General features: G+C 53.6%; 1 protein-coding gene across 4 annotated transcripts; it reads right to left on the reverse strand.

Annotated features, from left to right (window-relative positions):
- Positions 1-752: 752 nt before the first annotated feature.
- Positions 753-27,618, reverse strand: CAPN1 (calpain 1). 4 transcript variants are annotated; one of them, XM_049642988.1, is made up of 22 exons: positions 27,547-27,618; positions 25,618-25,885; positions 25,387-25,456; positions 24,993-25,111; positions 23,115-23,248; positions 22,857-23,025; positions 21,923-22,006; positions 21,484-21,569; positions 21,055-21,129; positions 20,757-20,917; positions 6,499-6,680; positions 5,760-5,771; positions 5,073-5,284; positions 4,944-4,983; positions 4,425-4,490; positions 4,276-4,333; positions 3,442-3,506; positions 2,971-3,039; positions 2,658-2,736; positions 1,954-2,070; positions 1,576-1,634; positions 753-1,238 (listed from the first exon to the last, which is right to left on the reverse strand). In XM_049642988.1, the coding sequence occupies exons 2-22, from the start codon at positions 25,882-25,884 to the stop codon at positions 1,212-1,214; spliced, it is 2,151 nt and encodes a 716-aa protein (XP_049498945.1). In that variant the 5' UTR covers position 25,885; positions 27,547-27,618; the 3' UTR covers positions 753-1,211. The 4 variants fall into 4 exon arrangements, with proteins under 4 accessions (XP_049498945.1, XP_049498971.1, XP_049498961.1 ...); XM_049643014.1 differs by lacking the exon at positions 27,547-27,618 and adding an exon at positions 27,355-27,426; XM_049643004.1 differs by lacking the exon at positions 27,547-27,618 and adding an exon at positions 26,717-26,955.
- Positions 27,619-27,679: the final 61 nt, after the last annotated feature.

A 27,679-nucleotide genomic window follows, 5' to 3' on the forward strand; every position in this document is an offset into this window, starting at 1 on the left:
ACCCTTATCTATGGGAAGAAAAGCCAGGACCCCAGAGGGCTGGGGCGGCTTACATAAAGCTGCAGGTGTCTAGGTGAAGGAGGCTCTTGTGCGCTGGGAGCTTCCTGGGAGGTCAGGTTTGTGCTCAGCGGGAGTCTGGGTGTCAGCCAGAGCCTCACAGGCTGGAGTATACAGGGAGGGCAGGGACCGGGCTGTGAGGAGGGCACAGAGGATCAGCAGAGTCACATGGGACCTCAGCAGTCTGGCCCCGTCCCTGCAGCTGGGGCCCCATCCCCCCCAACGTCCTAGATACCCAGTACTCGGGCAGGGGTGCGAGCCCCCAGGGTACTGGGGAAGGAGACAGCAGGCGGGCAGGGGTAGTGTGAGGTCCCGGGCTGTCCCTGAAGGTCAAGGCTTGCTGATGCCTTCCTGGGCAGCAGGTTTGGACAGAAGCACACTCCAGAGACAGATGTGGGGCCTTTTCCTTTATTGTTTGGGGTCTCTCTGCATGGAAACCCGAGACCCCACCCCCACCCCACACCCAGGTGCCTCTGGCACCCCCGTTACTGGTACACCGGTCCCTGAAGAGTCCCCTTTAAAATCACCGATATAAAAAAGGAGGGAGCGAGGGAGGGAGCGCCTGACCACCCCTCAGTCCAGGTGACTCGTGGTTGGCAGGTGGGGCAGGGCTGGGGGGCAGGCCACGGAGGTGAGGGGCACTGGCTTCTGCACGGGGGAGAACAGGCATTCCCAGCCCCAGGAAGAGGCCTCGGCTGGGAAGGGCTTCTGCACATCTAGACGGCAGACGGTGCAGAGTTAGTGGTTATGGTGTAAAGTCTGCAGGTGAGGCCGCTGGGTAGGCTGGGTGGGTGCCCTCTGGCTGCAGCGAGGGGAGAGGACACGTCAGGATGCTCGGAGGCCGGGGGGCCGTCAGCTCCCCTGGCAGCCTCATCCTGAGGCAGGAACAAGCGAAAGTGGCCTTCCTCGTTTGGCGACGGGAGGAGCGGGGGGAGTCCATCTGAGCCCATGACTGGTGAAGGCAGGGAAGGCCACACGGCTCTGCGCAGAGCAGAGGGACCGTGGCAGCTGGGAGGTGAGGGGACAGGAGGACAAGGCCGCCTCCTGCTCCAAGGAAGGCACTTGCAGCTGGTGTGGCCCGGTGCGGCATGGCGGGAAGGCATGGCTTGGCAGACGAGGGAGAGGAGCACGGCAAGGGGACCGGAGCCCCTGCCTCATGCAAACATGGTCAGCTGTAACCACTGCCGGCAGAGGAGGGCAGAGAGAGAGGTCAGCCAGGGACGGCAGAAACGCCCAGTCCAGCCTCCTAGCCCAGGGGCCACTGTCTCTGGGGAGGGGCACTTTCTTACCTCCTCTACCCCTGGGAGACCAGGGCACAGGCACCCACGAAGACCTCCAGGAGCATGCCCCCCACCTCCCTTCCCAAGACCCAGAAACCCCCACCCCATCCCATCCTTCCATCCTTCCAGAGGCCTGCCCTTTGGGTCTGGTTCTGAGGCCACAAGTTCCTGCCCCAGGTGGGTAGAAAGCATCACCACCCGAATACCCTCCCCCGCCACAGCCAAGGGACGCTCCCACCTTAAACAAGTCAAAGGTCACCACCCCGTCCAGATCTGTGTCCAGAGTTTTGAAAAACCCTACATTCAAAAGAAGACGTTTTGGCATTAGAAATCAGTGGGACATTCACGCAGGACCACCCTGCCGCCTGCCCCCCCCCCCCACATCCCCACGGCACCCCAAGCCCTCACCTGTCACACTGGGAAGCAGCTCTCTCTGCTATCCTCCCCCTCCCCTACTGCCTTCCCCCCTCCCCCAGTCTCCCGACTCGGCCTTCAGGTTCCCAGGTACTTCGCCTCTCTGGGACACGCCATGGCACATAGGTCCCATCTGTAGCTGTCATTCCCATCAACTTATGGGAGACAGAACCAGAGGCAGGAGCCAGATGAAGACACTCACGGAACATGGTCTCCAGCCGCACCAGGCAGCACACGAAGTTGTCAAAGTCCACGGCCAGGTCGGGCTCCGAGTAGCGGGTGATAATGAGTTCATACAGCTTCTTGTTGAGCTTGAAGCCTGGCCCAGGACAGTGCATGAAGGCCAGGGAAGCGGGGCCAGGGAGGGGGGCTGGGGCCTGGGCAGGGTGAGCCCCACCTGAGTAGGGCCAGGAGCTGGGTGCGGGGGGCGGGGGGTGCTGGGCAAGCAAGTGCCAGCCCGAGGGAGCGGGAGCCCAGACCGCCCCAGGGAATCAGCGGCCAAGGAGGGCCCGGGGGTCCAGTTTTATTTGTGCCGAGTGCCCTGGCCTCATCCTGACACGGGACTGTGAAGATGAGGCCCGCACCTCTCTCACTGGAGGCTCTGGACCCCAGCTCCACCTCTCCCTGGCTGTGTGGCCGCAGGCCGGTCACTGTCCCCAGTCGTGCTTTTCTCCGGGCGCAATGGAGACAGTAACGGCCTTATCCCCGTTAGGCCACAGTGAGGACACAAGGAAGCACTGATAAAGCACTTAGCTCAGTAATTCAGTAAGAAGGCAGGAGATGGCCGTTACCGCCACACCATCACCATCTCCACCCCGGGGACAGGGCCGGTGCCGCGGGCCGCCACTCTGGGTAGCCGCCGACAGGCAATCAGCCTGGGGCCGTCTGCCTGGGGACAGGCCTTACCCGCAGACTCGATGGCCATCCGCATCTCGTAGGCACTCATGCTGCCCGACTTGTCCAAGTCAAACTTCCGGAAGATGGACTAGAGTGGGGAACAGAGGGTGAGGGCCAGGCCGAGGGAGGCACCCAGCCCTTCCGGCCCACCCCAGGGTGGGGGGCTGCTGCGGGTGGAGGGCAAAGACCCGAAAGGTGGGCCGGGGGCTGGGGTCTGGAGCGGCAGACCCAGGGCGGAGGGCCTAGACCACGCAGCCCGTCTGGGAGCCCGCTGCAGACCCCTCCTGGGACGGAGGCCGCACGGGAGGGAGGGACCACCTACCAGGTAATTCCGGATGCGGTTCCACAGGATGTTGAACTCCACCAGGCCCAGCTTCCCGTTGCCGTCCCGCTGGGGGGCTACCGTTAGGAAGCTTAAACCCGCACAGGGTGAGGGAACAATGGGGAGAAGGGGAGACTGACAGCAAGACGAGGGGAGGGGGAAGGGCAGGCGCCCACAGGGCCAAGTGGGTTGGACAAGGAGGGGTGCCAACAGCACCAGCCTTAAGGTGACTCAAGGACCCAGGCCCTCCTCTACCTCTCACTCAACATAAAGCCTGTGCCTCAGTTGCCCCTCCCCCTTGCCCCCCCCTCCCCCAATCATGGAGAAATGGCCTGGGAAAAGGACTGGTCCCTCTACACTCCACAGAGCTTTGTCCCTTTCTCTGCACTGTTCCGGGAAAGGTCACAGGGCGTCCTTCCCCACCATGTCCCCCACACCAAAGCAGCCTCACGAAACGAAAGCAAAAGATACGTCCATGAGGTTCACCATGCTGCGGCACGACTCCAGGCTGAAGCCCTTTGTCCGCAGGTCCTTGTCTGCAAGAAAATCGGTTCCAACACCTCAAGCAGCAGGCTTCCGGGGCCTGCCCCCGGGGCACTGGGTGGGATGGGGACCAGGGAAGTTGGATTCCTGGCACCTGGTGTGCAAAGCCCAGCAGAGTGGGTGCGTCAGGTCACTTTTATCGGCACAGGGTCAAGTACTTTAGCAACCGAGCCGGTGTCTACACCGCGAAGAACCAAGAATGAAAGGAGATCAGTGCTACACCAAAGTGGGAGAAACACAGTAGAAATGTGAGGCCAAGGCGGCCAGGGCGGGGGTGAGGTTGGCCGCAGGCCCCGAAGGGGGACAAGAGGAGAGGGGTCTGGGCTGAGGGAACAGCATGGATGGAGGTCAGAGGCAGGGGCAAAGGGAAGGTTGGGGGGCGGGGCTGCCTAGAGCTGCGCACGCGGGGGAGTGAAGCCAGCCCCGTTCTGCAGGCAGCCCCTCGGCCTGGCCCTGGGGCGTATCTTCCAGAGGAAGGGGAGGTCTGTTCCTTGCTCCTACGGTGCTGTCACCAGCTCGGCTTCTAACGACACCAGGTCACGGCACTTGGGCATGGAGAACGGGGTCCGGCAAGATGGTGCAAGGAGTTTGGGAGGAAAATGGGGGTGAGCAGGGCTCAGAAAGGCAGTGGGGGCTTCCCCTGCCCATGAAGACCAAGGGCTTGGGTTGGGCTCAGTGTGAGAGCAGAAGCCTCGATTCTGGAGTCTGGAGGAGGGGGGGTGCCGACTACAGAGTGGAGAGCTGCTGTCCTGGGACACTCACGTTTGCTGATGATCCTGTTGAGGATGGTCCGCAGTTCCTTGACGCTGATCTCCATGTCCTGGGGGAAGAGGGAGGAGGCACCCTTCCTGGAGAAACGCTGCGCCCCTGCGCCCCCCTCCCCGCCCTCCGCTCCACCACACCCTGCCTACCTCCCCTGCCAGCTGCCTGAAGAGGGCCTTGAAGTTCTCATCAATCTCCTCTTCTGAGAGCACTTGCTAGATGGAGAAGGGGGAGAGCAGGTGAGGGGCGCTCTGGCCAGGCCCCCGCATGGGCAGCAGCTGGGGCGAGGCCGGGACCACTCATCACCACACGCCTGCCTCCTCGTGTCTCTGAGCCTCCCTCTTGTCACCAGTAAAGTGGGAATCGCTCTCCCCCTGCCCGGGGCTCTGCGGCCTGAGGAGAGTGCAGTTCAGCTCCGTGATGGCGGGGCGGCAGAGACCAGTGAGACCAGCGAGAGCTCAGGGACCTCGCATCACTATTATCACCAAGCCCTCTGCAAAACCGTAAAGTGCTGGGCAGATGAGGGATTGGTGTTACCCCTAAGGCTTCTGCCGGGGGGGCTCCCAGGAGCCAGGACACCCAGGTCCCCGTGATACGCCCAGGGTGAAGGGGTGAGGCAGAGGAGAAAGGCACCTGGGCAGTGGAGGGACGGCGGGCAGGGCACGTACCTCATCAGGGAGATTGGCCTGGATCTGGTCGTCCAGCTCCCTGCAGAGGTGGAAGGACAGAGGGGCCAGTCAGGGTGGGGGTGCAGGGGGGCCCGGGGAGTGGGCACCGGGGAGGGGCCTTCTACTCACTCGGTCCCGGCCTTCTTCTCCGAGAAGAAGCGTAGCACGAAGTCGCCCTCCTTGTTGGGCTCGAAGGTGGAGGGCACCACCACGTACTCCCCGGGCGGCAAGCGGAAGCGGGTGCTGACCTCCCGCAGGTTGATGAACTGCTCTGAGCGCGCCCGCGACGAGTTGGCCAGGAAGAAGTCGCGCTTCAGGTGCACGGCCGGCTGGCCCACCAGCTGGCGGGAGGGGAGGAGGGGGTGGGGGCTGCAGCCAGCCGCTCAGCCCGCCCTCGGGGAGCTGCCCGCACACCCGGGCCGCAGGCCCCGGGCCCCAGCCGAGCGGCTGGCAGGCTGGTCTCGGCCCCGCCAGATCATCTTGTCTCAGTTTCCCCGTCCGCAAGACGGAGGGGACAACGCTGCCTACCGCACAGGGCGGAGGTGAGGACATACTCTGGAGGTGAACGTGAACACTAGGACTCCGGCGAAATAACATTCCCGCTATTGTTACCCAGAGCGTCCCCCGAGTCAGACCCCCTGGGACAGCAACATCTGCCCCCTCCGGGCGGGGGTGGGAAGACCGTTCGCGAACAGTAAAACGAGGTGACTTCTTAACTCTCTACGTGTGGGCTTGCTGCCATCTTGCTCCCCTCTGGGCACCAACAGGCCTTGTGTGTTCAGGGGTATGTAAATCCAGGTGTCAGAGGTCACCTACCTCCGGAGGAACCTGCCAGAGAGATGGAAGAAGTTAGAGATGTGTGCTTGGCCTACAGGCACAGCGTGTGCTGGACAGAGGCCCTGGGTTCTTAAGAATCACGGGACCTGAGGAGACCGGGAGGCAGGGCTCGGGGCCACTGGCCGCCCAGACCTGTCTTCACACCAGAGAGGCACCTCAGGACCTCAGGAAAGGGCCCCGGGCAAGGTCCTCTTCACCCCTGGAACACCCTGGGCCTTGGCTCTGAGTCGGACCCAACACAGCCCCCAGAGCGGCCAACTGCAATGTCCTACAGCCCAGGGACATCAGAGTCCCCACCAGTTTGCTGTCGGGAGCTCCGGGCCTGGGCCGAGACTGTAGCGGTTCTCTTGCTCTGCCAGGAAGGTCCAGAAGTTTCTGTGTTGGACACAGTGAGTGAAGCAGGGCCCTCCCAGGCCAGTCTCTGCTTATATACTAAAACAGGGAGCTCACTACTCCTCCAGGGCCGCCCACTTGGCCACTTCTTTCTGAGGCTGAGCCAAAGTCTGTCCCCCAGAAGCTACGTCACAGTCGTCAGCTAAGCCAGAACCCTCGGCCCAAGAGCGGCCACGGCAGGCGCCTCCGGGGGACAGTGGCCAGGGCCACCTGCCTCAGGACTGTGGCGGCGGTGTCCTCTGGCGCCCCCTGGTGGGGCTCGCCCACGGTGCACCGGGAGGCCGGCTCTCGACGCCGGCTCGGCGTGATCGTGTGATCGGCTCACCTCGTAGACGGCGAAGCCGATGGTCTCCATGTCGCGGCCAAAGCGGCGCTCACGGCGGCGGTGCTTCTGCATGAGGGCTAGCACGAAGCTGCAGCCTGATTCTCGACCCCCGTAGTAGTCGTCGTCCGCGTCGTCCGTCTCCTCCAGTCGGATCTTGAACTGGGGATTGACCCAGAAGGTGGCTGTAGGAGGTGGGTTGGCGGGAGGGGTCAGGGGAGGCGCAGAGCAGAGTGGTCCCCGCCTCCGGGCTTCCCCTCCCCCACGTGTCCCTTCGTTCATTCGTCCAACAAGTATTACTAAGTGTCCCCCGTGTGACAGACGGGCAGTGGGGGGCACACGCAGTCCCTGCCCTCATGAGCTCACATTCCAGGAGGGGAGGCCAAGTCTGAGCAAGTCGGGGCACTTATCAGAACAATTACAAAGAGTAAGCAAGCTGGAGCTGGGAGCCGGTCAGGGAAGGCGTCTTTGAGGAGGTGACATTTGAGTGAGATCTGAAGGAGAAGCCCTGGGAAGACACTGGGAAGCAGGAGGGAGAAACAAGGACCCACACGAGGAGACAGCCGGTGTCTAATGCAGCATCCAGCTCCGGCAAGCACGGGAAATGCGGACAGTGGCAAAGGTTGGTGGGAGCCGGGTGGGCAGTGAGGAGGGTGGTTTGAATCAAAGGGCAAAAGGCCCTCCCCACGCCCCAACAGGCTTGCACCAGGAGCGGCATGAACGGATTCGGATTTGCAAAGGTAGCTGGAGCTGCTGTGTGGACGATGACTTAGGAGAGAAAAAGAGAAGGCAGGGTCTGATAGGAGGCCACACGGCTGCAAAGGGTGACAGAGACTTGCGTCTCTGGCAGTGTGGTGACTCAGTTGCCCACGACCCCCTAAAACAACCAGGTGCTGGACACAGTAAGCGAAGCTGCTTTTTAGAGGCACTAATAAGCCACAGCAGTGCCCTCCCCCTCCCCCCACCACACACAAGTTGACATTAACCAAAATGACAGACATCAAGTGTTAGCCGGGAATGTGGAGAAATCAGAACTTCACACACTGCTGGTGGGAATGTAACACGGGGCCGCCGCTTCGGAAAACAGTCTGGCAGTTCCTTAAATGGTTACACACAGAATTATCCTATGACCCTGCAAGGATACTCAATACTGCAATGTACGAAAACGTACATCCACACGAAAACGTGGATGTAAATGTTCACAGTGGCATTATTTGTAATACCCGAATGGTAGAAGTGACCCAAACCGTCCATCAGCGGAGAAATGGATTTTTGAAAACGTGGTATAACCAAACAATGGAATATTATTCGGCAACACAAAGAGAGTACCGATACGGGCTCTAACACAGATAAGCATACGAACAGGCAGATCCACAGACGCAGACAGGAGGCTGGCGGTTACCTGGGAGTGAGGCGGAGGGGTCAGGAGTGACAGCTGTAGGGTGGACGGTTTCTTTTTGGGGTAATAAAAATGCTCTAGAATTGATGTGCTGATAGACGCACAACTTTGTGAATATATGAAAACCACACTGAATTTGCCACTTTAAGTTGGTGAACTGGACCGTATGTGAGTGATAGCTCAATAAAGCCTTTTTTAAAACATGGCCACTAGGAGCCCCGCGAGGTAAATAATGCCGAAGGACTCCCGCAGACTCCTGGAGACCCCGAGCCCTGGGTACAGGGACAGGAGACAAAATCTAGCAGGAGATCTTTGCAATAAAACTGGGACCCTTATGAGGAATGCCAACAGCGTACATAGGAAAGAAAAATAAACCCCACTGGGAGGAAGGAAAAAAAAAAAATTCTCCCCAAGAATTTATTTTTTTTAATTTTTTTTTTCAACTTTTTTATTTTTATTTTTTTTTATTTTTGGGACAGAGAGAGACAGAGCATGAAGGGGGGAGGGGCAGAGACAGAGGGAGACACAGAATCGGAAACAGGCTCCAGGCTCCGAGCCATCAGCCCAGAGCCCGACGCGGGGCTCAAACTCACAGACCGCGAGATCGTGACCTGGCTGAAGTCGGACGCTTAACCGACTGCGCCACCCAGGCGCCCCTCCCCAAGAATTTATAACCACAAGCCTTCACGTGATCTTGCAGTTTCAATTTGTTCCTTCTTTTCTTTAATTAAAAAAAAAAATTTTTTTAATGTTTATTTTTAAGAGAGAGACAGAGCACAAGCGGGAGAGGGGCAGAGAGAGACACACAGAATCCAAAGCAGGCTTCCAGGCTCTGAGCTATCATCACAGAGCCCGATGCGGGGCTCGAACCCACGAACTGTGTGGGATCATGACCTGAGCTGAAGTCGGATGCTTAACCGACTGAGCCACCCAGGCGCCCCTTTTTTAAATCTTTCAAAAATGTTTATTTAGTTTTGAAGGAGACACAGAGCGTGAGTAGGGGAGGAGCAGAGAGCGAGGGAGACACAGAATCCAAAGCAGGCTCCAGGTTTCAAGTCGTCAGCACACAGCCCAACGCGGGGCTCGAACTCGCGAGCCAGAACATCATGACCTGAGCTGAAGTTGGACGCTTAAACGACTGAGCCACCCACGCGCCCCCAGTTTCAATTCGTTTTGCCTATGAAGTCAAGGAAACTTTCAGGAGATAATTTATTTTTAAAAGTGTCCTGGGATTCAAAGAGTCATCCCAGGTGACTGATAGAAATACCAGAAGAACCTAACTTCACCCAAGGACTCAAAGAACTCCCACAGATGAACTTCTAGGCCAAAGGAGACAAAAATCTCACAAGGAAAGAAGGCATGAGTAAGTGAGAACCAGCAGCCACAATGGACCAAAACACCAACCCTCTGAGACTTAAAATATTGAAATAATCAGATGCCAGAATATAAAAGACTGGGTTTATTATATTTAAAGAAATAAATGAGAAGCTTGGGAATATAAGCAAGAATAAAGAGATTTGAAAACGAGCCACTGGAACTTCTACACATTAATTTTTTTAATAAAAGTAAGTACTTGTTAGAAGGATTAACCACCAGATTTGACACAGCAAAAAAGACCACTCGTGAAATGAGAATGGATCGGAAGGAACTACCCAGAAGCAGAAGGCAATGCAAGGAAATTAGGAGATGGCAAATTTGAGCAATGATAAGAGATTAGATGATTGAGCGAGGAGTTCCAGCTTACGTTTGATTAGAATTCTAAAAGGAAAAAATGAAGAGTGTAAGAAGGAGCTGTTATTCTAAAAGACCATGGCTAAGAATTTTCTAGAACTGTTGAAATACATCAACCTGCAGGCCCAGGGAGCCCAGTGAATCCAAAGCAGAATAAAAAGAAATCCACACCTCAATACATCTTGGTGAAATTACGGAATATCAAAGATGAACAATCTTTTTAAAAAAAAAATTTTTTTTTTTTTTACATTTATTTATTTTTGAGAGACAGAGTCAGACAGAACGTGTGCAGGGGAGGGGCAGAGAGAGAAGGAGACACAGAATCCAAAGCAGACTTCAGGCTCTGAGCTGTCAGCACGGAGCCCAACGCGGGGCTCGAACCCAAGAACCGTGAGATCATGACCTGAGCCGAAGTCGGACGCTTAACCGACTGAGCCACCCAGGTGCCCCTCAAAGATGAACAATCTTAAAACAGAAAAGACAAAGCATCACAGAAGGTGTGGGAGACAGAGTCTCGGCTCACAGAGCAACCAGAGAAGCAGAGTGAAGAGTAACGGTACCTCCGATGGGCTAAAAGGAATGCGATCCAGAATTTTGTGTTCAGAGAATTGTCAAGAACGAGCACGCTGCAGAGGTATTTTCAGAAGAGTGGAGAAAGTTTATAGAAGGCGAAGAAGGGGAAGGAGGTGGAGGGGAAGGAGAAGGAGGAATACGAAGGCTTATGTTTTAGGCAGATGGGAAAATGAGCTCAGATAAAAGTTGTGGAAATGGTGAGCAATAAACACTGTTCTTCTATGGGTGAGCCAGTGAATATGGGCTGTATCAAATAATGATACGGAGCAAACACCTCGGTCCTCCAAACCCAGAGACGGGAAAACTAGTCGAGAGAAAAGGAAGAGAACTCAATCCAAAATAAGGCATAGCAGGAGGGACAAACAGAAAACGCACAGGAAGTCTGCTGAAATAAATACAAAGTCATCAGCAATCACCATGAATGTCAATGGACTAAACTTTCCAATCCAAGGGTAAAATGTTTCAAACCGGATGATCAAAAAGCCAGTGGCATGCTGTTTACAAGAGATAACCACCAAAACGCTGAGCTATAGAAAGATTAGACGTCAAACAGTATAACAAAATATACCACAAAAATACTAGCGGAAAGAAAATTGGAACAGCTATAGTGACAGCGACTGAGAGGGACTAGAAAGTTAAAGAATTACACCCGGAGAAGGCAGCCATTAAATAACAACAACAAAACAGGTCTGACTCACTAGGAACTTACAACAAGTCTAAGCTTGATGCAGCTAATGTCATAACGCAAAATCTGTAAAGCAAAATAACAGATATAAAGGGAGGAACTAGCAAAAACATCAGGATGGTGTATGACTTTATCTTCCCTCTTCCAGTAACTGACAGACTAAGCCGACCAAATATTAAGTGTGATCTGACGGACAATTATAAAACATTCCCCCTAACACTCAGAATTGCGTGCCACTCGGATTGTTCGAGAGAACAGACTGTAGGGCTGCGATGCCTCTGTTCAAATCCCAGCTCCGCCACTTATCAGTGCCTCACTTTCTTTACCTGTAAAACAGGAATCATAATAGTGCCAGCCTCACAGGGTCAGTGTGAAAGTTAAACAAGTTATCATACTTAAAATATTTAGGGGAGTGCTTGGCATATAAGACACACACACAAAAGCGTGAACCAGTCTTCTGAGAGCATGTGAACACGTGCTGGGCCGCGGCACCAGCTTCTATTGATTTCAAAGCTGCGATCTCATCAGACCGTGTTTTCTGACTACAAGGAAATCAAGTTAGAAACCAACAATAAAACGGTAACTAGCAGGTTATAACTGGGACGTTTGGTTATTAATTCACTCTTAATTGTTACAGGTCTATCCAGATTTTTTCTTTTTCTTAAGTTGGTCCTGTTTCTTTCCAGGAATTTGTCCGTTTCACCTAGGTTAGCTCATTGGTTGGCACACAGTTGTTCACAGTACTTCCTTATAATCCATTTATTTTTGTTGGTTTGATAATGATGGTCTCTCTTTAAGTCCTGATTTTAGTAATCTGAGTCTTCTTTTTTTCTTGTTTACTTTGGTTAAAGATTTTACAATTTTGCTGAGCTCTTCTAAGGACTGACTGTTGGTCTCGTTGATTTTCTCCATTGTTTCTCCATTCTCTGTTTCATTTATGTGTACTTTAATCTTTATTATTTCCATTCTTCTGTTTGCTTTGGGTTTAGTTTGACCCTTTACTACATTCTTAAGGTAGAAGATCAGGTTGTTGATTTGAGATCTTTCTTTTCTAACATAGGTACGCATTGTTTTAATTACCATTCTGTGTGATTTCTCATATTTTTGCATTTTTTTAATGTTTCTTTAGTTTTTGAGAGAGAGAGAGAGAGAGCATGAGCAGGGGAGGGGCAGGGAGAGAGGGAGGCACAGAATCTGAAGCAGGCCCCAGGCTCCGAGCTGTCAGCACAGAGCCTGACGCAGGGCTCAAACCCACAAAGCATGAGCCAAAGTCGGCCACCCAACCGACTGAGCCACCCAGGCACCCCTGATTTCTCATTTACATTATCATTGCTTTTTGACAAGCTAACTCATTCTATGAAGCCAACACTATCTTGATACCAAAGCCCACCAAATAAAGACATCACAAGAAAATTACAGGACGATATCACTTATAAATATCAACATAAAAATCCTCAACAAAATACTAGCAAATCAAATCCAACAGTATATTAAAAGGACGAGATGCAACAAAATAGGATTTATCCCAGGAATGAAGGATAGTTCAACATAAAGTCAATCAATGTAATAAGCCACATTAATAGAACAAAGGGGAAAAACCTACATGATCATGTTTGTTTTTTTTTTAATATATTTTAAAGTTTATTTATTTTGAGAGAGAGAGAGAGAGAGAGAGAGAGAGACAGAGCACACACAGGGGTGAGGCAGAGAGAGGGATTAAGAGAATCCCAAGCAGGTTCCTCACTGTCCACACCAAACCCGAAGCAGGGCTTGAACCCACGAATTGTGAGATCATGACCTGAGCCTAAATCAAGAGCTTAACCAACTAAGCCACTCAGGTACCCCATGATCATCTTAATTGATGCAGAAAGGCATTTCACAAAGTCCAACACATATTCATGATAAAAACATTCAGAAAACTAAGAATAAAAGGGAATGTCCTCAATATGACAAAGAGTGTTTACGGAAAAACCAGCTAATATCATACTCAGTGCCGAAAGACTGAAGCTTTCACCCTGAGATCAGGAACAAGATGCTTGCTTACATCGTTGCTAAACAACCACTGTATGGGAAGTTCTAGCTAGATGAATTAGTCAAGGAAAAGAAAAAAGCTATTCAAGTTGGAAAGGAAAAAGAAAACTATCTCTAACTGCAAACGACATGATCCTGTATGTAGAAAAACACAGAGTCCACAAAAAAGTTACTAGAACTAGTCACAAATACAGCAAAGTTGCAGGTTACAAGACCAAGACACAAAAATCAGTTGTTTTTCCAAATACCAGCAATGAACAACTGAAAAAGTAAATTACGGAAACAATTCCTTTACAATAGTATCCAAAAAAATAAAATATCTAGGTATAAATTTAATAAAGAGCTGAAAGACTGAACACTGAAAACTGCAAAATGTTGCTGAAAGAAATTAAAGACATGAAAAAATAAAAAATAAAAAAAGACATGAAAAAAAAAAAAAAGACATGAAAAAAGACATCCCATGTTCATGGATCGGAAAACTTAGTAGTATTATGATGTCAACATTACCTGAAGTGATCTGCAGATTCAATGCCATCTTTATTAAAATTCCAGCAGCCTTTTCACAGAGGTGGAAAGCATATCCTCAGATTCATATGGAATTATAAGGGTCCCAGAAGCCAAAAGATTATGAAAAAAACCCAAAAGTTGGAAGACTCGCACTTTCTGATTTCAAACCTCACTGCAAAGCTACAGTAATTACAACACTGTGGTACTCGCATAAAAATAGACATACAGACTAAAAGAACTGAGAGTCCAAAAATAAACCCAGACATCAATGGCCAACTGATTTTTGACATGGGTGCCAAGACCATTCGATGGGGAAAGAATAGTCTTTTCAACTGATGATACTGAAACAATGAATTTCCACATGCAAAAGAATGAAGTTGGGCACCTATCTCACACCAGTGATCTTTTACATCGCTGCTGTGCTTGTCTGGGGGCACCAAAAATCACACCCACGTAAGACAGCAAACTTAGAAAACTGCTGTGTGCATTCTGACTGTTCCACCCACCAGCCAGCCATTCCCCCATCTTTCTCCTTCTTCTGGAGCCTCCCTATTCCTGGAGATACAAAAATCTTGGAACGAGGCCAATTAACAACCCTACAAAGGTCTCTGAGTGTCACAATGAAAGAGTCCTGTCTTTCACTTTCAAATCAAAAGCTAGAAATGATGAGGCTTATCAAAAGTCAAGATAAGCAGAAGCCTAGGCCTCTCACATCAAACTGCAAGCTGTGAGTGCAAAGGAAAAAAAATCTTGAAGGAAACTGAAAACGTTACTCCAGTGAACACACATGATAAGAAAGTGAGACAGCTTTACTGCTGATATGGAAAAGTTTTAGTGGTCTGGATGAAAGATCACACCAGCCCCAACATTCCCGAAGCAAAAGCCTAATCCAGTGCAAAGCCCTCATTGTCTCCAATTCCATGAAGGCCGCGTGAGGTGAGGAAGCTGCAGAATTAACGTGTGAAGGTAGCAGAGGCCGGGTCGTGAAGTTTAAGGAAAGAAGCCAACTCCGTAACATGAAAGTGCAGGGGGAAGCAGCAAGTCCTGTGCAGAAGCTGCAGCAAATTACCAAAAGAGCTCGCTAAGGTAATTAGGGAAGGCGGCTGCCCTAAACAGCAGAGTTTCAATGTAGACGAAGCAGCCTTGTATCAGAAGATGCCGTCCAGAACTTTCATCGCTAGAGAGAACCCAATGCCTGGTTTCAAAGCTTCAAAGGACAGGCTGACTCTCGCTAATCAGGGGCTAGTGTAGCTGGTAACTTTAGGTTGAAGGCAATGCTCATTTACCATTCCAAAAATCCCAGGGCTATTTAGAATTTTGCCAAATCTACTCTGCCTGTGCTCTTTAGGGAACAACAAAGCCTACACGACAGCACACCTGTTTACAACATGGTTTACTGGGCATTTTAAGACCACCGTTGAGACCCACTGCTTAGAAAAAGATTCCTTTCAAAATATGACCTGCTCACTGACAATGCACCTGGTAACCCAAGAGCTCCGATGGAGACATAGAACAAGATTAATGTTGTTTTCATGCCTGTTAACATAGCACCCGCCCTGCATCCCCTGGATCAAGGAATACTTGCAACTTTCAAGTCTTACCACTTAAGAAATACATCTTGGGGCGCCTGGGTGGCTCAGTTGGTTAAGTGACCGACTTCAGCCCAGGTCATGACCTCGCAGTTTGTGAGTTCGAGCCCCGCGTCAGGCTCTGTGCTGACAGCTCAGAGCCTGGAGCCTACTTCAGATTCTATGTCTCCCCCTCTCTCTACCCCTCCCCTGCTCACGCTCTGTGTCTCTCTGTCTCTCAATAATAAACGTTGAAAAATTCGTAAAAAAGAAAAAAACAAATACATCTTGTGAGGAAGATAATGATTCCTCCAATGGATCCTGGCAAAATTAACTGAAAACCTTCTGGAAAGGATTCACCATTCTAGATGCCATTAAGAACATTTGTGATTTAGGGGCGCCTGGGTGGCTCAGTCAGTTAAGCATCCAACTCTTGGTTTCAGCTCAGATCATGATCTCATGGCTTTGTGGGTTTGAGCTTTGCATCGGCACCCCACCAATAAAGTATTTTTAAATCAAGGATGTATACAATTTTTTTAAGACGTTATAATGCTACTGCACACTTAATAGAATACAGTATAGCATACACATAATATTTGCACTGGGAAACCAAAATATTCACTTAACTCACTTTATTGTGGTATTTACTTTACTGCGGTGGTCTGGAAATGAACCCACAGTATTTATGTCTGAGGTATGCCTATATAAAAATTAACTTGAAACGGATGAACAATCTAAATATGAGAGCTAACACTAACACTCTCAGAAGAAAACACAAGGATAAATCTTCATGGTCTTGGGTTTGACAATAGCTTCTCAGATATGACACCAAAACCATGAGCAACAAAAGAAAAAATTGAAAATTGGGCATCATCACCGTTAAAAATTTCCATGCTTCAAAGGACATTATCAAGAAAATGAAGACATCCACAGAATGGAAGAAATTATACGCAAATCATCAATCTCATAAAGTCATATCCAGAATGCATAAAAAACACAACTCGGTGTGCCTGGTGGCTCAGTCGGTTAAGTGTTCTGCCCTGGCAGCACAGAGCCTGCTTGGGATCCTCTCTCTCTCTCTGTCTCTCTGCCCCTACCCCGTAATCTCTCTTTCTTGCTCTCTTTCTCTCTCTCAAAATGAATTTAAAAGAAAAAAAAAAAAAAAAAAAAAGACAACCCAATCTAAAAATGGGCAAACTACTGGAATAGAAACTCTGAAATATATATGTAAGTGCCCAATAATTACATAAAAAGATATTCTTATCAACATCATTCGTCATTAGGGAAACGCACATCATCAATGAGATACCATTTCATACCCACCAGGATGGCTAAAAACCATGGACAACAGCAAGTGTTGACAAGGATGCAGAGAAGTTGGAACTCACACGTTGCTAGTGGGAACGTAAAATGGTGCTGTCACTTTGGAAAACAGTTGGTAGTTCCTCAGAAAGTTAAACATGGGAGTTACCATGGATCCCAACAATTTTGCTCCTACTTAGAGACCCAAGAGAACTTTTGCTCACACAAAGACAGGTATATGAATGTTCACAGCATTCCTACTCATAATACCCCAAAACTAGAAACAATCTAAATGTCCGTCAACTGATGAATGCATAAGCAAAATGGGGTATCTCCAAATCGTGGAATATTATTCAGCCCTAAAATTGAAATCAAGTCCTGACACACATTACAAGATGGACAGATTTTGAAAACATTACAATAAAGAAAGAAGCACAAAAGGCCACACATCTTGTATGATCCCATTTATAAGAAAAGTCTAGGAGAGGCAAATCTAGAGATTAAAAAAAAAATGTAGATTAGTGTTTGCCAGCAAACAAAGTCATATGAAAATGATACTATAGGGGCACCTGGGTAGCTCAGCCCATTACGTGTTTGACCCTTGATTTCAGCTCAGGTCCTGATCTCACAGGTTCCTGAGTTCCAGCCGCGCATCAGGCTCTATGCTGACAGGGCAGAGCCTGCTTGGGATTCTCTCTCTCCCTCACTCTCTGCCCCTTCCCTGATCGCAATCACCCCCCCACCAAAATAAATAAACATAAAAAAAAGAAAATAATACTATACAAAGATCAACAGGCAAAAGTCATTTCTTTAAGCATAATACCAACAAACCTCTCACAGAATTAATAAAGATGAAAGAAAGTGCAGGGGCGCCTGGGTGGCTCAGTCGGTTAAGCGGCCGACTCAGGCTCAGGTCATGATCTCGCAGTCCGTGAGTTCAAGCCCCCCATCAGACTCTATGCTGACAGCTCAGAGCCTGGTGCCTGCTTCAGATTCTGTCTCTCCCTCTCTCTCTGTCCCCTACCCTGCTTGCATTCTCTCTGCCTCTCTCAAAAATAAACGTTAAAAAAATATATTAAAACAAAAGGGAAGTGCAAATAAATAATACTATAAATAAGAGAGGACGTCATTACAGAAGAGGTATCAGAATATATTAATACCTTTATGCTAATAATTTTGAAAACAGAGGCAAAGGATAAATAAACTCCTAGAAAACACAACTTGGTCAAAATAGGCTCAAGAAGAAATAAAGGACCTGAATAATCCTATAACCATTAAAGATCAGTATCAAAATGTTGATTTTCACGCCGAGAACAGACAGGGCCAATAGCTTTAAAGATCAAGTCTACCAAACATTTAAGCAACAAATCATCCCATCTTATGCAACTCTTCCAGAAAATAGAAGACTTCCCAGTCCACCTTCTGAGCCAAATATAGCACCCGTACCAAAACTAGACAAGGTCAGTATGAGAAAGGAAAATTACGGGCCAATCTCATTTGTGAACTTGGATGTAAAACTACAGTTGAAAAAACTATGTCATGACCGCGTTGTTGTTTTTTCACTCGGGAACGTAAGGCTGATTTAATATTAGAAAAGTGATTAACGTAATTTACCGTTTTAAGAGGTAAGAAGCATATTATAATAATAAATACACCTAAAAGCATTTAATAACATTAAACCCCATTAATGTGATAAAGGCATCTACAAAAAAAACTAGAACAGAAAAAACTTTAGGGATAAAATCTGTAGTAAACATCCAGTAGTAAAAAGTTGTCCTTTGTGAAAGGGCTAAGGGGTAGGGGTGGGGGTGGGGGGGAGGGGGCGCCTGGCTGGCTCAGTAAAATGGGAGTGTGCGAGTTACAAGAATTGGAAACGAACAAATTTATCATTATTTGCAATTAGAAAATCAAAAAGGATCTATAGGTAAATCAGTAAAATTAATTATAGTTTAACAAGTTTGCTGGATACAAAATACATTTAAAAGGTCAACTGCATGTTACTGTTTATCAGCCACTATTACATGGGAGATGTAATTTTAAAAAGAGATACTGGGGCGCCTAGGTGACTCAGTCTTAAGGTTAAGCATCCAACTTCAGCTCAGGTCATGATCTCACAGCTCATGGGTTCGAGCCCCACGTTGGGCTCTGTGCTGACAGCTCAGAGCCTGGAGCCTGCTTTGGATTCTGTGTCTCCCTCTCGCTCTGCCCCTCACCTGCTTGTGCTCTCTCTCTCTCTCTCTCTCTCTCTCTCAAAAATAAATAAACACTGGGGTGCCTGGGTGGCTCAGTTGGTTAAGTGTCTGACTTCAGTTCATGATCTCACGGTTCGTGGGTTCAAGCCCCGTGTCAAACTCTGTGCTGACAGGTGGGAGCCTGGAGCCTGCTTCGGATTCTGTGTCTCCCGCTTTCTCTGCCCCTCCCCCACTCTCTCTCTTTCTCTCTCTCTCTCAAAAAATAAACATTACATTTTTTAATATGATTAATATAATAGCAACAATATGATACAATATCTAGTAATAACTCTGAAAACCTTTAAATAGAAATTATAAAACGTTATTGAGAGACATTGAAGACCAAAATAAAGAAAGAGATATACCACATTCTTAGATAAGAAGACTCAAAACCAGAAAGATGTCCTTTCTCCCCAAATCGATCTATAGATTCAGGGCAATTCAAATTAAAGTCTCAAAAAGGGTTCTTTGTACGACCTGGTTAGCTGATTCTAAAATTCACACAGGGAAACAAAGGGCGAGAATAGCTAAGAGACTCTTGAAGGCATTCACCCTGCCCAAAAGCTATAAATCCGCAGCAATGAAACCAACGTGCTATCAGCTGGAGGGACAGACCGAGGGATGGAAGGGTGAGCCCGGAAACAGAGCCACACATACACGGGAGCTACAGGACACGGCCGTCACTCCAGGACAGCGAGGAAAGGGCAGGTTTCGCACTAAATGATGCAGGGAACGGTGGTCTTCTAGTTGAGGAAAAGCTGAAATTGGATCCCCATCAGGGAGAAGAAGACCAAAACGGGGTTGTGAGCCATGCTGGCAAGGTGGAGAACGCGGGACATGAGAACAGAGCGGAGGTGGGTTTGGCAAAGACAAAGGCTCCGGTGGCCTTCAAACCAGCAGTGACAGTAGCGTGGTGAGGACGGAAGCTGGACGGGCGTGGGTTACAACGTGAGCTGGGAGTGGGAAAGGAAACGCAGGAGGGTGGCAAGCTGGACATTTTTGCCTCGAAGGGGAGCCCAGAAATGGGTAGGAAAGTGGGGTCAAAAAGAGGACTGCTCTAAGCCAGGAGACTCTCCATAATGACCCAGGAGCAAGAAGTGAAGGATGAAGGAGCCAAAGGCTTCCAGACACATGGGAGAACACGAGCGAGAGCAGGGCTGGGCGTGGTCCCCATGAGCATGGACAGTTCTGCCACTGTCACAGTCGGGAAGGCAGTAATGACAGGCACAGGCTGAGACAGGCGGGGCGAATCCAGGAGGTGCCCTGCGTGAAGACAGCTATCTTCCAGTGAAGTACAAGGCCGAGTCCACAGATGGGAGGAACCACGGAGGCCAGTTTGAGGGCACGGGAACGTTACTAATCAGCAGTGGACTTGTTGGGGACCACGAAAGGTGGTCATCTGGGATTTGTGGCCGTGAATTCACAGGGCAGGTGCAGCCCCGGGTGTGTGATTTTCTCTGCAGCCACACTCGGTGGTCCTGAAGCTGATGAAGGGGGCTCAGTGAGGACGCTGGTTGTGCCGGGGGAGGCGGGGGAGGAGCAGAGGGAGCCACAAGGCAGGAGCCAGAATGTTTGCAGGGACAAGATTACAACAACGACGCTAACCTGATGAGAAGACAAGACGGGAGACAAAGGACACCACAACAGTGGCTTTAATGGACCAGATAGTAAGACGCCGCTGAGGGCTGCAGGATAAGGGAGCTGAACGGGTGAAGGCAGAGGTCAGACCGGAAGGTGTGGCTGGGCTCCCGGGTGTCTCAGGGGGTGGCTGAACTAAGGTGGAAGAAAAAAGGCCACTGCAGGTCAAGACGGGGAAGAATAGAGAGGCCAGGCCGTGGACCAAGCCACCCACATAGATTCAGAAGCCCAGGCAAAGGTGATGGAGGCCCAGGGAGGAAGACAGTGGGCCAGGAGAGAAGGTTCCAGAATGAGGAGTGACAGAAAAGTGGCTGGATGGCCACAGAGTCTTCTCCACTTGTTAACTCCCTGGGCTCAGGCCCTAGGATGGTGAATCCGGCACGGCTCTTCAGAATTTACAAGTACATTCAACACTGTAGGTCTCAAAGCAAATCCCAGAGCTCAGCACAACCATGCTATCTTACAAACGAGGAAACTGAGGCCCAGCCAGGGGACCTGCGGGGGGGCGAGGCCCTCGAGCCGGGAGGCAGCAGGGCCCGACGGCCACCCCGTGCTCCCTGCCCCTGTGCGCCCTGCTGGCCGCGAGGTCAGATCACCTGGGTAGTTCCGGCAGCCCCCCGCGGTGCTCCCCCGCCGCCAGGTGCCCTCGTAGAGCGTGGTGTTCCATTTGCGGATGGACCGGCTCTTGAGCGCGTCGGGCGTCAGGTTGCAGATCTCCAGGCGGGAGAACTCACGCAAGAAGTCTCGGAAGGACATCCTGGGGTCACGGTGCAGGGATGAGCCATGGTCCCCAGTCAGGGCACCCAGGGAGGAGGCACATGCGGACTTTGTGCAGCTTGGGAGCTGGGGCGCCAGGCCCCGAGAGGGACCAGACTAAGGAGGGGGGGCGCTCACCAGAACTCTCCATCCTCCATCTTGATCCGGAGCTGCTCCCGCTCGTAAGGGTCCACGTTGTTCCACTCCGAGGAGCTGGCGGGGAGAAGGGTGCTGCCAGGGGCTGGTGGGAACTGACCCGCCGGCCTCTGTTCCTGGGGCCTGTGCCCTCAGCCCAGGTCAGAAGACCTCCGCGTGGTCAAGCCCGAGATCCCATCCCAGGGGTTGTCTTGTCATGGCCAGCTCTGAGGATGCTCACAGGCTGGGTGCGGTGGCCGGTTGGGCCTGAGCTTTGTCGGGACAGCCCCCCGGACCCGGTAACACGGAGATGCCACCCCTCCCCACCCCCCCCCCACCCCCCGTTCAATCCCGAGCAGAGCCCCAGCAGAAATGCCAGTGGCACTGACCAGCCCTCCCCAGCCTCCCCGGCCAGCGTCCTCTGCCCCTCACCCGTCACTCCAGGCTCCCGTCCACTCCACCTCGCCCCAGGGATTCCGCATCCGGATCAGGCTCAGCATCTGGCCCTGGTAGTTCACCTGTGCCCCAGAGCTCCCGTCAGCACCTGCTTCTGGCACGCACCTTAAACACCCCTGCCCACCACCTCACCCTCAGGAGCCCCGCTCGGTACCCAGCACCACGCCAGGGGAAGTACAGCCCCTTCTCCAGGAACTTACCATGGAGGGAGGCAGCTACGCACAAGACTACAGAAAATCGGGGCAGGGTAAGATAAACATCTCGGGACGAGTGGCCCCAAGAGACAAATAAGATGCTGCAGGAGGTCAGAGGAAGAGCCAGCCCCTCCCACAGCCCTGGTCACAGGCCAGACAGGCAAAGGCAAGCAAGGGGGCAGGAACCACCCTGCAGGGACAGCCCCCACGTGCGGTGGTACCTGCTTGGCCCCCGTCACAGAGTAGGCGTGGCCCTTCACCAGCTTCTTGAAGGTGATGGCCTCCATGTCCAGGACACTGGAGATCTGTAGAGACACACGTGCTGTGGTCAGGGGCCCGGTTCCGGGGACCAGGCCGGCGTCCCCATCCCCAGTCAGGAGGTGAGTGCCAAACACTCACGGGTCTTGAACGTTCCCCACGCACGTACGACAGCTATTGGGAGTGGCAGGCGGGGACCCTGACTCCGCCTAATAGCCCCTCACACGGTGCCCCTAGAAGAGGGGCCGTCTGGCCACTCCGTCAACACTACCGCCGGTAGGGGACCCGGGCCGCCCACTGACACTGCTTTGGCCAGAGCTGACCGGACTCCGTGCAAACACGCGTGTCCACACACGTAGTCGCACGTAGCTCCCCCAGGCCCCCAAGGCCCTCGCGAGGAGGGATGCAGTGAGGTGGAGGAGGGGGTGAGGACAGGCTAGAGGCGGCCGGGACTGGGGAAAAGTGGAAGGTGGGAACGGGGTTAGAGTCGAGGATGCAGTGATGTGGGGGGGGGGAGGCTGAGATCAAGGGTGAGTCGTGGGAACAGAACTGCAGCAAAGAGGGTGAAGGAGGCTGGGCGGGAGCGGAGGCTAGGAAAGAGCTGAAGTCGGAGGCTGGTGAGCTGGACGGCGGATGGGCACGGCATTAGATGACAGGAACAAGCAGCGGGAGGGCGGGAAGGCAAGCTGGGGTCTGAGGTTTGCGGGGCAGGGATGACGCCAGACACAACGGAGGCAGATGGGACCGGAGGGATGGATAAGGCCGGGGGAGCATCCAGAGACGGTGTGGGGTGAAGGACAGGGTCTGGAGCCAAGCCCGGGACAAGGGATGAGGCCGGGCTGCAAGAGGAGACTGGTCACAGGTCGGGGCGCGAGGGGCAGGGCTGGGTGCACTCACGTCGATGGAGCAGCCCAGGAGGGAACCTCGCTCGAGCGCCTTGAGGATGATCTGGTAGAGGTCGCTGGGTGCCTTGCGCAGCTCATACCACTCGGTGACTCCGCCTGTGAAGTCCTCAAAGCCCTCCGAAGTGCTGCCCCCGGAGAGGGCCTCGTAGCTGCCATTCACCCTGCGGGCAGCCCCAGGTCAGCACTCTGACATCAAACGAGACCCTAGATCCCAGGGGTGCCTGGAGCCCTGCCCCGGGCCCCCACTCACTTGGCATAGGCCTTCTCGAGCAGGGCGCTCCAGAACTCATTGCCTTGGGCGGAGTGCACAAACACCAGCTTCCCGTCCTTGATGGGCAGTAGGTCATCCACGACCACATCTACCCATTCCCCAAACTGCCACAGCTGGAGGAGGGGAGAGCACAGTGAACACCTGCTTTGGGATCTCCCAGGCCGCGGCTCAAGTCTCAACTCTGCCGTTTACTAGAGACCTGACCGTCTCTAGATCCAGGATCCTGAACAAGTTATTCTCTCTGAGCCTCAGTTTCCCTATCCATAAAAGGGAACAGCAGGGGGGCGCCTGGGTGGCTCCGTCGGTTGAGCGTCCGACTTGGGCTCTGGTCATGATCTCCCGGTCTGTGAGTTCGAGCCCGCGTCGGGCTCTGTGCTGACAGCTGGGAGCCTGGAGCCTGCTTTGGATTCTGTGTCTCCCTCTCTCTTTGCCCCTCCCCGCTCATGCTCTGTCTCTCTCTGTCAAAAATAAATAAACACTAAAAAAAAAAAAAAAATTTTTTTTAAAGGGAACAGCAGGGACGTCCTCAAGGGAACACTAAACGCGATCACAAAGGTAAAGCTTTTAGGGCAGCGCTACTGATATTTTTGAAACAGACCAAGGTGCTTTGTCAGGTATGGAGAGGTTGGAAAGCCCTGGGGACCTGGCTTCCATGGAACCAGCCCCCTATCTCTCCTCTCCCCAAGCTAGGTCCGGACGTGTGTGTGTGTGTGTGTGTGTGTGTGTGTGTGTGTGTGTATGGGGGGCGGGGGCGAATGTGTAAATTAAGTGTAGATCAAACATGTGGCGTCTAGACCACAAGATGGATGACGTTCCCCGCAATCATGAGTTTGCTTCAGGGATGGCCAGAGAGACGGGTTTCCCAGGGCCCAGAGGAGTCAGGACCCTGGGGCAGAAGCGGCCAAGGGCTAGGGAGGCGGGAAGGAGGGCAGAACAATGGGACAAAGAGAGGAGGTGGACCCCAGTAGTGAGGGTTGTAGGGGGGGAGTGTTGAACGGGCCAATCAAGAGGTTGAGGAGGAGCCGATTAGAGGAGTGAGGGAAGGGGGCGGAGGAAGGGGCAGCGAGGCCACACCCCTGCATACCAGCTAGGGGAGCAGGTGCAGCACTTGGCCTAAGTAGATGGATGGCACCGTGGGTCCTGTAGGCTGGTCTGCTCGGAATAGGGTAAGGGACTCCCTGACTAGGTGTAAGGGGAGGGCACCCAGGAGTCCTGAGGGCAGGGCTGGGGCCACCAGGGCCAGAGGGTCTAATCCAGGATTCCCGGAGGTGTGTGTCTCCCACCATCAGCTGACTGAGAATTCCTTAGTGTCACTTGAAAAATGGGTCCTGTGTGCAAAAAAGGAATAACTGGTTTAAACAGACTTAAATCCTGTCTTTCTTTTCTGCAGGGCTCTGTCAGAGGCTGGAGACTGCCAAAGTCACAAGAGGAGGTGGGGGTGGGTGGGTGCAGACATTTACGTCTTGGGTGGGACGGCCACATGTGCTGTTCCGTTTCTCCCCGTGGAACGTTATTTATTTTTCAGATGGGGAAACTGAGGCCCTGTGGCGGAAAAGGCTTTGTCCCACAGGATATGACACAGAGATCTCTCTATCCCTCCCAGCACTTTCTCCCTGTGAGACGCACAGGGAAACTGCCAGCTGAAATACCTGCCCTGCCCAATCGTTTCACACATGACAGATCTGAGATAGTATCAGGAGGTCAAATTCTTTCTAGAGGAAGGACTGGCCCCCACAGGGTGTGGGCTTAAGCCACCTAACTGCAGACTGCTGTGCGTCACCGGTCCTCACCTCCTCGGGTGCCTGCTACCCCTCCTTCCCCCACGCCCTGGTCCCCGGTGGATTCGGGGCTCCTCACCTGGAAATGAAAGATGCCGGCATAGCCATTCTGGAAGCTTTGGCCATGTGGAACCACTCGATGCAGAAGCGTGTCATTAAGGGTGAGGGAGGCAATGGCAGCCAGGAGCCAACAGTCCCCTGGGATGGGAGGGATCCACATCAGACCTGCTCTGCCAATCTGCTCCCAGTGATGCACGAGGGCCCATGCTGGGTGCCGGGTCCCTCGACTTACAGAAGACACCCAGGAATCTAGGCAAACCAGCCCAGCACTGATAGCCAGAGCCTGTCTGAGCTTGCAGGAGGGAGGGGTTAGGGCAGAGCTGGAAGGAGCAGGCATGGGGAACTATTATGGAAAAAACACCCAGAACCCACCCCCCCCCCCCCCCCCCCCCCCCCCCCCCCCCCCGGCCTACCCAGTGCTCCCTGGCAGATGTCTGTGCGTGTGGCTCCATCCACAATGAACTGGGGGTTTGAGAGCAGCTCCTGCAAGAGACCCAGAGTCCTGTCTCTGGGCCAGCCCTCCTAGACACTGGAACCCAGCCACCCCAGACCCCACTCCCCACCAAGGACCTGGAGTCCTGTTCCCACTCCTCACCCAGGATGGGGGTAAACTGAGTCCCACCCAGGGTGGTGGTCCCTCTCACCGTGGGACGCTTCCACTTGATGCCATAGGTTTTGGAGGAGTTGGGGCCCAGGTCCTTGTAGCCCAGGCTCTGGGGCACCGGGGGGAAGGCCTCATCACGAAAGAGGGCCCCACTCTGCAGACAGTGAGCCCGCAGCTGCTCATAATCCTGGCCCATGTACTTGATGGCATTTTCATGGCGGCCAAGGCCCAGCTCCTTGGCCCGCTGCTTCTGCACTTGTGCAGACACCCCCGTGCAGTACACCGGGGTGATGATTTCCTCGGCCATCCTGCAGGACAGACCACCCTGCTCAGAACCCAGGCCTTCCCAGGGCTAGAACTGGGGCTCCTGCCTGTGGCCCACCGCCCACCCTTCCTTTCCAAACCTGGGGTTTCCCCACCTCTCTATGCTCCCAGCATCCAGGAGAGGGGCTTCTCTGCCCCTAGGTATGCTGGCCACCACCTCCCTACTCCCCCCCACAAGGCTACCACCTCTCCCTTCCCAGACTCCCATTGTCCTGGGCCTGCAGTGCTGTGGCCAGCCAGCCAGGTGGGGCAGGGCAGAGCCTGGAGATAATAACACGGTAACCCCTTCCCCAAACAGCCAAGCTCCTAGGCGCTGGCCCCTTTCCCTGGCTTGGAGGCTGAGAACCTCGGGCAGCCAGGGACCCCGTCCCCAGACCCCTGAGGCAGGCTGGGTGCCCAGGGCTGTTGGACCCCTTCCCCTCTGGCCTTCCCCCAGCCCAGACCCTGGAGACAGTGATGAGCGCAGGCTGGGCCGGTGGCCCGGGCGGTGCGGCTTTCCCCAGCCCCCGCCCCTGTCCTAGGCACGCAGAAGGCCCCGGGGTAGGGGCAGCCCCTCGGCCGGCAGCAGTGGCCAAGGGTCGGGGAATCCCGGCCCGGCCATGCAGCTCCTTACCTGGGGGAGCAGTGTTTGGGGGATCGCAGCGGTCCCCGCGGCTGCCTTCCCGGGTGGCGGCTCAGGGCAGGGCCCAACCAGGAAGAGCGCTCCTCCCCGCCCTCCTCCCGCTGCTCCTACCGCCCTCCTCTCCCCCTCCCTCCTCCTCCTTCTCCTTCCCCTCCCGGGGTCCGACCCCCGCTTCCTCTCCGCTCTCCCTTACCTCTCCGCCACCTTCTGCGACTATCTCTCTAGCGGCGTCTCCCCGCCCCTCCCTCGGCGGCCAGCTCCGCGAGAGGACAAATTAGTAAAAGGCGGAGTTGTCCCCCGGGAGGGGCCGCCGGCGCCCAGACGGAAGGGCACTGCGGGGGAGGGGGAGGGGTGCGGGGAGGGCAGGGCCGGGGGTATTTTTAACCCGGGGCAGCGGCTCGAGTTGCAGGGCCGGGCGGCCCCACCCCACGCGGCGCCCCCGGAGGGCATTCCCTGCCCCTCGGGCCTCCCCGGGCCGCCTCCGCCCCCGCCCCGGCCCCCGGCCCCCAGCGCCCAGCCGAGATTACCCCGGGCGGCGGCAGCAGCCGCTCCGAGGAGGGGCCGGGCAGGGCGCTCGCCTGCGGGGGGACGCTCGGCCGGCGGCGGCCGGGTCCCCCCACCCCGGCTCCCCGCCCCCACCCCACCCCCGCCGCGCGACCCTGGGCGAGTCCTTGCCCCTCTCGGCCTCGGTTTCCCGTTTGCGCCGCGAAGGGCACGGAGGTGAGCCGCTGCGGGCACCCGTCTCTCTCGCGCGCTCTGGGGTCTCTGGAGCCCGGACCCTGCGAGGGGTGGGCGTCCCTGCCCTCGCCCCCAGGCCCTCGGCCCACCCACCTGGGAGCGCCCTTGTGCCGCCTCCCCCAGGAGGGGGCGGCAGAGGCTGCGAGCCGATCGCCAGGCCCACCCAAGGCCGGGAGATCCCGCCTCCCGCCCGCAGAGCTGCGCCGGGAGAAGTTGGAGAAGCCAGAAGACCGAAGGAGGGAGGAGGACTAGCGGCGTTCCCCCAGCCCCGGGCTTCGCACTGACCTCTCTTGCCCCCTCCGTCCCACTCCCTTGCAGCCTCCTTCTTTTGTACAGATCTGAGCAGTCTTCCACCCCAAGTGGAGTGGAATGGAAACGCCCATGGTTCACCTAGCCCTGCCCTAACGCTCTGCTCAAG

The sequence above is a fragment of the Panthera uncia genome, chromosome D1 (assembly GCF_023721935.1).
Source record: "Panthera uncia isolate 11264 chromosome D1, Puncia_PCG_1.0, whole genome shotgun sequence".
NCBI classification, from domain to species: Eukaryota; Metazoa; Chordata; class Mammalia; order Carnivora; family Felidae; genus Panthera; species Panthera uncia.

Excerpts from the sequence above, each read along its gene's own strand:
- CAPN1 (XM_049642988.1), bottom strand. The coding sequence starts at position 25,884 with ATGGCCGAGGAAATCATCACCCCGGTGTACTGCACGGGGGTGTCTGCA. Across the intron at positions 25,457-25,617 it reads TCAAGTGGAAGCGTCCCACG|GAGCTGCTCTCAAACCCCCA; the intron begins GTGAGAGGGACC and ends GGTCTCTTGCAG. Across the intron at positions 2,071-2,657 it reads GATGGCCATCGAGTCTGCGG|GCTTCAAGCTCAACAAGAAG; the intron begins GTAAGGCCTGTC and ends GTCCTGGGCCAG.